The 10000-nt window shown below is 49.2% G+C and overlaps 1 protein-coding gene across 1 annotated transcript in view; it reads left to right on the forward strand.

Moving 5' to 3' along the window:
• Window positions 1-6666, forward strand: part of arid1ab (AT-rich interactive domain 1Ab) — a gene marked incomplete at its 3' end in the record, with an annotated part of 54490 nt that extends 47824 nt beyond the window's left edge. Inside the window, 8 exon segments of the mRNA XM_080859745.1 lie at window positions 44-176; window positions 336-502; window positions 869-1010; window positions 1483-1602; window positions 2068-2164; window positions 2656-3514; window positions 4022-4152; window positions 4618-6666. Coding sequence (XP_080715871.1) covers window positions 44-176; window positions 336-502; window positions 869-1010; window positions 1483-1602; window positions 2068-2164; window positions 2656-3514; window positions 4022-4152; window positions 4618-6666 — 3698 coding nt within the window.
• Window positions 6667-10000: the final 3334 nt, after the last annotated feature.

Consider the following 10000-nt stretch of genomic DNA (forward strand, 5'->3'; position numbering starts at 1 on the left):
TGAGTCTGACGTGTTCCATCCATGTGTGTGTTCACCTCTGCAGCGGGATCAGGGTCTCTCCAGGGCCCCCACACACCCCAGTCCACTAGCAGCTCCATGGCCGAGGGCGGAGACCTGAAGCCCCCCACCCCTGCCTCCACGCCCCACCCTCAGATGCCCCCCATGCCAGGGGTCAGGTACGTCTCCAACCCTAACTCTGACCTTTTGGCTCTGACCCCTCCACCGCTGGAGTCAGTCTAGCATGTTCTACAGCGACCCCGGAAGCAGTGCTGCTTCCTATTTCTGAGCACGGGTGATAACCTTGCATTTATCCTTTAATCTCCCCCCCCCCCCAGGAGTAGTGTGAACCTGCAGGACCCCTTTGCTGACGGCGGAGACCCCGCTTTCCCCCGACGGAACTCCATGACGCCCAACTCTGGCTATCAGCCGGGTATGGGAGGGCCTGGTATGGGCATAGGACCTTATGAGCCCAACAAGGACCCTTTTGGTGGCATGAGGAAAGGTAAGTGTGTGTGTGTGTGTGTGTGTGAGAGGGGGGCAGATTGTCTGGTGGGGTAAGGTGTCACAGGACACTAAATAGCGTTAAACGAAGCAACAGTGTTTCAGATCTCCTCTTAGGAAATCTTAGGAAGTGGGGTGTGAGCTACATAGTTGTGTGGATTTTGAAAACCATGTTTTTGTCCTAGCTTGCATAATCCCAGTTAGTTTTCTGGACATAGACATGTTTTTGAAGGATATCAGCATGGTCCCCCTACGCACCGTAGTCGAGGGACTTGACCTGAGCGGCTCACATGTGTTTCATTCTCCATCACGTCTCATTCTGCTCCCCATCACGTCTCATTCTGCTCCCCATCACGTCTCTCTGCAGCTGGTGAGCAGTTCATGGGCCCAGGCCAGGGCCCAAACCCCCCCATGGGGGAGCAGTACAACCGTGGCCCCCCAGGACCCATGGGCAACATGCCTATGGCCCAGAGGCAGCAGTACCCCTACGGCCCTGGGTACGAACAAAGGTATGGGCTGCCCACCTTTTAACCCAGTCTGTCTGTCAGGCTGGCCTTCTCTATATCTCTTTTGGTCTTTTCCTCATGCTCAGTTCAATGTGTTGGCATAATATCATAGCTGTATTACACTGCTACAGCTAAATGTACTTTTCACATAGAGGACGCATCTCTCTCTATTTGCATTGTTTGTGTGCAGAAATGTGTAATTTTAATAACTAAATGTGTCACTTTGCTATATGCATCTTCTTTCATTTGTATCATAAACTTGGAAGTAATACAAAAAAAAGTGATAATTTATCAAGGGACAAACATGTCAATTGAATCACCCTTCGTTGTGTTTGTAAATACTCTGCGTCTGTTTGTGTGTTTGTTTGTGTGTTTGTTTGTTTGTTTGTGTGTGTGTGTGTTTGTGTGTATATAGAAATAAACACACTGTCCCTCTCTCCTCATCCCCGTCCCTACCCCACTCCATCCGGCACAGACCAGAGACGGGTATGGGTCCTGATGGCGCCATGGGTCCTGGTGGTCCTCAGGCCAATATGATGCCTTCCAATGCCGAGACGGGGATGTACTCGCCCAACAGACCCCCACACCAGCAGAGGTGAGACGCACACACACACACACACACACACACACACACACACTGCTGATTCTCATACAGGAGACCTCATGCCACCAGCCTTGTTCAGATATGTTCAGCTCTCAGTAGAAATTAAATTATAGTTCTCTAAAAAGGTTAAAGTATTGTTCGATTTCGGTTCAAATATCTGAAACATTGTGAACTTCCACAGATAACATAACCGCATATAACATTGTTTATTGGATAATTCAAACTATGAACCCAAACACTTGGATCATCAGAAAAAGGCTGTTTTTAAAAGCATGGGAGTTTGCGTGTGAAGGTATGTTCTTGAGCAGGGATCTGGGGTTGGAGAGGACAAGAGGCTATGTGTTATAGCCACGGTTGTGTACATGGCTTTGCTCCTCGTGTGTTGTTTCTTCTGAAAGTATGTTTATCCGGAACCTTCACGCTCCTAACTCTCGAGTTCTTTCTCTCATTCTCCAGGCATGATTCCTATGGTAATCAGTACCCTGGCCAAGGCCCGCCCCCTGGTGGCCCCTACCCCAATCAGCAGCCAGGAATGTATCCACAGCAACAACCGGTGAGTGACACTTCATGTTAGTCCAATTCTCTCTGATTGTCCCTGTAACGGTGATTGCAATTAGTGTAATTCCCTGAGGGTCCTTTTAAATGTTTTATTAGGACGTTCAGAAAAGCGGGCACGTACTATGTTGATTACAGTATGTTTAACAGTATATTATTTAAGATGGGGTGTGCTACATCTGAACACAACATCCTAGACTTTATCCTACGAAACCACCTGTCTGTTTATTGGTTGTACGATAATAAACATTAATAACGACGATAATATCATTGATTTTCTATACGCCACCTATACATGACTAAGTGTCATTAAGTTTGTTTTTTCATTTTATGTCATCTTTAAGGCATTTTATTGCCATTCATGTTTTTTTTTTTTTTGTCCTTGTTTGCTGTTTGCTTGCATTTGAACTTACAAACTTTGAATAAACACTTTAACCAAATGACTGTATACGCTGTGCTGTGTACTGACTAGATCTGTTTTGCATGCAGAACTACAAGCGGACGGCAGACGGAGGCTACGGTCCCCCCGCCAAGCGGCACGAGGGTGAGATGTACAACGTGCCCTTCAGCGGGGGCCAGCAGCCACAGCCCTCCCAGGGACCCCAACAGGGGCCCCCCAACGCCCCCCAGTCCCAGCAGGAAATGTACAACCAGTACAACCAGTTCCCCGGGTCCGAGCGCCGCCCCCCCGGCCAACAAGGCCAGTTCCCGTTCCCCTTCGGACGGGAACGGGGCCCGCCAAACAGTGGTGGTGGTGGTGGAGGCGGCGGCCCAAACGCCCAGCCCTCGATGCCCCCTCAGATGATGCCGTCTGTGACCGACGGCCCGCAGGGTCCTATGTGGCAAGGGCGCAATGATATGAGTTATGCCAACTACCCCAACCGGCAAGGCCCGCCTGGGATGCCAGGGCAGGGCCCGGGGTACCACGGGATGAACCGCTCGGAGGACATGATGCCTTCGGACCAGCGCATGAACCACGAGGGCCCGTGGCCCCCCCACATGAATCAGCGGCAGCCCCCTTATGGACCTGGCGGTTCCGGCCCGCCTGTCTCGCGGGCCCTGCAGCCTAACTATCAGAACCAGAACCACATTCCGCAGGTGTCCAGCCCAGGACCCATGCCCCGGGCCATGGAAAGCCGGACGTCGCCCAGCAAGCCACCCTACATGCACTCTGGCTCCCCTGGCATGAAGATCCAGAAGGCGGGACCCCCTGTGCCGGCCTCACACATCGGGCACCCGCCGCACCAGCCCCCACTTATCAGGAGAGACGTGGCATTCCCACCAGGATCGATAGAGGCCTCCCAACCAGTCCTCAAGCCCCGCCGGAGGCTCACCACCAAAGACATCGGTACAGGAGCTTGGTTGAATTCTTTGTTTGTTAACTCCTAGGTGTTTTGGATTAAGTGTTGTTTAAGTGGTGTTTTAAGATCAAGCGAGATCAAGATCTTGCTTAGCTCTCCATGTTGGCATTTTCTCTGACTTGGCATTATTTTCAGCTGGACAAGATTATGATTAGTTGTTCTAGGGCTGCTTGATCATGGCAAATTTCATATCACGGTTATTTTGGTAACGATCACTCATTCAGAGCGCAAAATCGCGAAATGTTTGGCGGCAAAATAAGTTTCATCACGATTTGAATTGTCCAGCCCAAGGTTGTGCACAGATATGATGCCTGAGGGGGTCACTAACTCTTTCATGGTTGACCTGTGTGTGGTAGCCTGTCCAGAGCTGGAAGACCTGAGAGGTTTGGTCATCTCCTTGGTTGTGTGTGTGTGTGTGTGTGTGTGTGTGTGTGTGTGTGTGTGTGTTTGTGTGTGTGTTGCTCATGTGTGTTGCCTTTGCTGTGTCATGACAGGAACACCAGAGGCATGGAGAGTGATGATGTCACTGAAGTCAGGTTTGTTAGCCGAGAGCACGTGGGCACTGGACACGATCAACATTCTACTGTATGATGACAACAGCATCTCTACCTTCAACCTCTGCCAGGTGTGTACCCTCCATCCTCCACATCAGCACCGCCAACATGTCTTATTCCCCCAAGAGTTTTAGTAAATCACATGCGTCAGGAATGTTTAAGTGCTTTATTATTAGCTGTGAAAAGTCCCGTAACTGTTGGTATGTTGACGAATAACCTATAGCATGGAACGTCTCTCGTCCAATCAGAAACAGCTAAATTATGCGATAGAACCCAATTGTTTTATAATTATTAATATAGCACATTGGAAAAACAACAGGAGTCGTACCAAAATGCTTCCCAGTCAAGGTTAATCACTTGAAGAAAAGAATAAACTAAGAGTCTTAAAACATATTCAAATATTAAATATATAGTACATTTAAAAGCAACCAAAGTGAAATTAGTAAAGAGAGGGAGATGAGCATATGCGAAAAGCACTCAGATATAAGTAAAAGCGAACGTTTGTGTGACGATGGTCCTCTTCTCTTGTGCCGCAGCTTCCTGGTTTCCTGGAGCTCGTTGTGGAGTACTTCCGGCACTGCCTCATCGAGATCTTCGGCATCCTGAAGGAGTACGAGCTGGGAGACCCTCGCCAGCGCACGCTCATCGACCCCAAGGCTGTGGACCCGGAGTCCTCAGACGACGAATTCCCACTGGACATAGATGACGTAGACGAGGACGAAGAGGACGACGAAGAGGATGAAGTGCGAGAAGAGAAAAGCACGGACGTCACTTTGGAAGTCGAGGTGAAACAGGAGAAGGACGAGTCCACGCCGGCAAAGAAAGGGTCGGAAAAATCAGAGATGGACAACGGGCACGAAAGAAAAGAGGAAGATGAGTCGTCGTCGTCGTCGTCCTCCAAAGAGCTCCGTGCATCTAGCCCCTCAGCCCAGGACAACACTGCTCCTCAGGATAGGCCAAAGCAGGCCAGCAAGTTTGACAAGCGCCCCATCAAGGTGGTGCGGAAGAAGAACCCTTTCCCCGGGGGTTGCTCCTCTAAGCTCAGCAGGCAGGAGACGTTCGACAGCGGCCTCCTGCACTGGAGCGCCGGGGGCGGAGACACCACTGACCATATCCAGACGCACTTTGAGATCAGGTCTGATCCGCGGGTGTCGCATAAACGGCTGCAGATCAGTGCCAGCCAGAAGCGACAGAGAACAGAGGATGCAGCTGCCACAACAGCAACCGTGACGACGGCTGTGCCATCAACCGCAATAACAACAATGACAGACCAGTCGAATGAGGAAGCCTCTAGGAAGAGGCAGCTGGCTGAGGAGAAACCAGAGCAGCAAGAACAAGAGAAGAGTTCATCAGAAGAGTCGGTCTCAGCCAAGACGGAAAGGAGTCCAGCCGCCTCTGTAACCGCAGCCAGTGCAGCCTCGAGCACCGCCGTCACCCTGGATGACATCCGCGCCTCACGGCACAACTCCGGAGACGGCACGGCTGCCGCGGTCACCGGAAGCAGCGACGGCTCCGTCGACATGAAAGACGATTCCAGAATGTTCTCGATCAACTTCGGCCGGCGGAGGCCAGGCAGCTCCATGCCAGTCCTGGAGGACGAGCCGCACAGCAAGGACGAGACGCCGCTGGGCACTCTGTCCGACTGGCAGGACTCGCTGGCGCGCCGCTGCGTCTGCGTGTCCAACATCGTCCGCAGCCTGTCCTTCGTGCCGGGCAACGACCACGAGATGTCCAAGCACCCGGGCCTGCTGCTGCTGCTGAGCCGCCTGGTGCTGCTGCACCACTGGCACCCCGAGCGCAAGCAGGCGCCCGTCACCTACGAGAAGGAGGAGGAGGAGGACGAGGGGGTGAGCTGCGAACAGGACGAGTGGTGGTGGGACTGCCTGGAGGTGCTGCGCGAGAACTGCCTGGTGACCATCGCCAACATCTCGGGCCAGCTGGACCTGTCCATCTACTCTGAGAGCATCTGCCTGCCGCTTCTCGACGGGCTCCTCCACTGGGCAGTGTGCCCGTCGGCCGAGGCCATGGACCCCTTCCCCTCGCTGGGCCTGAGCGGGGAGCTGTCGCCACAGAGGCTGGTCCTGGAGGCCCTCAGCAAGCTGAGCATCCAGGACAACAACGTGGACCTGATCCTGGCCACCCCGCCCTTCAGCCGGCTGGAGAAGCTCTTCGGCACGCTGGTGCGGCTGGTGGGCGAGCGCAAGGTGCCCGTGTGCCGCGAGATGGCGGTGGTGCTGCTGGCCAACCTGGCGCAGGGCGACAGCATGGCGGCCCGCGCCATCGCCGTGCAGAAGGCCAGCGTGGGAAACCTGCTGGGCTTCCTGGAGGACAGCCTGGCCGCCACGCAGTTCCAGCAGAGCCAGGGGGCGCTGGTGCAGCACATGCAGGCCCACTTCGAGCCCACCAGCGTGGACATGATGAGGAGGGCGGCCCGCGCCCTGCACGCACTCGCCCGGGTCGAGGAGAACCACTCGGAGTTCACACTGTACGAGTCGCGGCTGCTGGACATCTCCGTGTCGCCGCTCATGAACTCACTGGTGTCGCACGTCATCTGCGACGTACTGTTCCTCGTCGGCAAATCGTGACAGCCGGGGCTGATGCCTTTTTCTGCCTCATCCTCCTGCCCCCGCTCCCCGAAAGCTCCTCCTCCTCCTCCTCCTCCTCCTTAGGTTTCTCTTTGTTTTTCCTCCCCTCGACTGTGTCTGCACGAGAGAGTGTATGAATGGAGAAAACAGCAGAAACTGACTGTGGTGTTTTTTCAGGTATTTTTTTTTTTCTTTCCCGTTTTTTATTTATGCAAAATCACCTCGGATTCCACTGACCTATTCAAGAACCACCCCCACCCCACACCTGCCTCGTCCCTCTTCTGCCTCTCTCTAAAGGAGCGGTTTCATGAAGTAGTTGTGGATTTCCGAACTTGCTTTTCCACCCCTGTAAAGTCGAAACGAGTCCCACCCCAGCTTGGATGAGTGTGCTGCCCCTTTGAGAAAAACTGACTTTTTTTTATATATATATATATATATATAAAGAAAAAAAACTAGATTTAACAAAAATCAACAAAAATACAAAAAAAATAACCTAAAACAAACACAAAACTGTAACCAAAGTTGCCGTCTTGTTTACAGTGAGTTTGGGGGTTCTCCACGAAGGTGGGGCGACAACGGGGCAGGGCAACAGGACGGAGGGGGTTTTGGGGTGCAGGTTTTTTTTCTTTTCGGGTTCTGGTGCGGAGCCTGGACAGACTCGCAGAACCCCCCCCTGCGAGCAAAACGTTGCTGTAAGAATGATCTGCGTTCGGCCAGTGAGGAACCAGGCCATCGGCTGTGAACAGATGTGGACATAGGAGGCTCGTGCAGTAGATTGTAGGACGTTTTTTTTTTTCTTTCTTTTTTTTTTTTCGTTACTGTACACCTTTAAAAAGAAAGAAACTAAAAAAACTGTAAACATACTGTAATAATACTGTTTCACACTGAGATACGCTGGCTTGGCAGCAAAAAAAAAAAAAGAATCCTGTAGTTTTTAAAAACTGATTTTAGTTGATGTCGAGAGAGAGAGAGATTGAAAAAAAAAACAAGGCTTTTCCCCCAAAGTGTCGTGAACCTACAACACCCGTACCTCTTCTCTCTATCCCTCGATTGTATGACTTGACCCTCAATGAAATCACCTCTTAGGACTGGTCTTTGGCGCTAGATGCAGTCCAGGCTGCAATGTATATAAAACGATGTTGTATATTTGACATCCTTTTTGCTCTTTCTTCCTCACATCTCTGGCACGCTCTTCTTCTTACTCATCCCTTTCATCATGTTCTTGATTCATTTTTTTAATTTTGTTTTGTTCATTCATTCTTTTATTGTTGTTTTTTTCTCTCTGAATGAATAAAAAGGCAAAACTCAAAACGAGTCCCACTCCCCTCCCCCATGTCATCATTGCGTATCGCCATGTGATATTTCTAACTTTTCCTCAGTCAGGCCTATGGTTGATGGTGGTGGTGATGTTGGTAAGCGGTGGGGATTGCACAGCTGCTGTTCCTTGCAACCCCCAAAACCTCTTACCCACCACCCCCCCCCCCCCCCCCAAAAAAAACAGGTCAAGTTGTCAAGTTTCCACGGTTCACGAGAGCAAAGGCATGTGGAGAGGGATATCAGCGAATTCACCACTGCAGGCATCAGGCCTCTTCATTGGATGGAGAGGGGCTGATTGAATTATTTTAGTTTTATTAAGGTTTTTTTTTTTTTCTCCTGTGACATGGATTCCGCATATTTGTATTTCAGACGATGTAGCTAAAAACTTGATGTAAATTCCTTTTTTGTTTTCTTTTTTTGGGCTTAATGAATATCATTTATTCAGTATGAAATCTTTATACTATATGTTCCACGTGTTAAGAATAAATGTACATTAAATCTTGGTAAGACGTTTTGTGACGAATTTATTTATTAAATTACGTAGTTTCACTTTTGATTGGTGGGAATTTAGAACTGAAGCATGATTGTTTTTTTTTTATTTGCATTGACCGACGTGTGTGAGGGATTGAGTATACTGGAGTACTGGCAGCACACATTGTTCGTGTCTTGTAATATTCCATACAGTCCTTCGTGTGTTTTATGTGAGTGTGACTACATCAAAATGCAAAGTGCATGAAATGGCTGCTTAGATATGCAATGGAACAGAAACGCTTAATTTCGAAGGTGTTTTCAAGAGAAAATACTTAGATTTGGCCATGGATTCATTCAACATTCAAGTGTTGGCAGCCACATATCACGAGACTGAGGAATTCAGATTGTTGGTAGACAATGATGCAAACAAAATAATGCAGACCAATATAATGTGTCAAAATAGATTCTAAAGGGCGACCCATTAATACTAACCCACAATTTAAGGCCGATTCTGTTCCTCGGAGAATACTGCATATGTCTGTGTTCCTGGCATGATGTAAGTCACCTCATTTGAAAAGATCTTCCATTGCGTGTTAATGCTGATCTTTCGGATCAGGTTTTTATTTGACATTGGATATAAAATTGAAACCGGGGCAAATCTGTTTTTGCAGCTCTCTGGGGCAAAAACCCCACGAACTCTAAAACTTGTTGGGAGGGATTAATATGAGCACAGCTGTTACCGGGCTTTTAAATTCCGGTAGGACACACCCTTTTGTCTGACATTGATGTCTGACGCGACGCCGAACAGAGCTCTGCTAGTATAAACAAGATCCAAATTCACTTCGTCAAGCGAAAATAAAGCTAAGTTGTGTGCAGGCGGGTTAGACAAATCGTCTCCATGAAATCACATATCGGCATGCTGATGCTAAATTAGTTTGCTCACTCCATCGGGAATGGCCATATGAGGAGCGTGACTTTAACTTGACAGGTGTTTTTTAGGTAAACGGACAGGATCAAGAACAACTGGTAGGCCAGTGCCTATTGACTTGTATATAACCCTTTATAAAATAGCCTATGTTTTGCAATTTTTTTATTATCCAGGAATGATTGTTAATTTAAGTTGTTATAGTTGACCAATAAGACTATATATGGTTAACAGCGTTAAAGCCACTGGCATTTCTATCCTGGTATCAGTCGCGCGGAGCCAGCCTAGAGATTAGAACATCAATTCCAATGATCCAAGGATGGTACCATTATGACGACACGTGACTAGGCAAGTCATTCCATCCGGTCATTGTCCTTGTCAACATCAAGAATAATCCCAAGACATTCAGTCGACCGTTGAAAAAAGCGTGTCATTCATCTGAATTTATTTTTGATTGAAATGTAGTTAACATGGACGATAAGGTGGGTGTAAAAGATTTGGTCTTTGGTGGCCTAGTACAGTCAAAGCCTATATGTGTTTTTTTTAAATAAACTATCACGTTTGCGTTCAGTTTCGACCAAACCATTTTGTCTGCAAGTGTTCAGCATAGGCCTACTATTG

This window comes from Sprattus sprattus (assembly GCF_963457725.1).
Source record: "Sprattus sprattus genome assembly, chromosome: 20".
Classification (NCBI taxonomy): domain Eukaryota; kingdom Metazoa; phylum Chordata; class Actinopteri; order Clupeiformes; family Clupeidae; genus Sprattus; species Sprattus sprattus.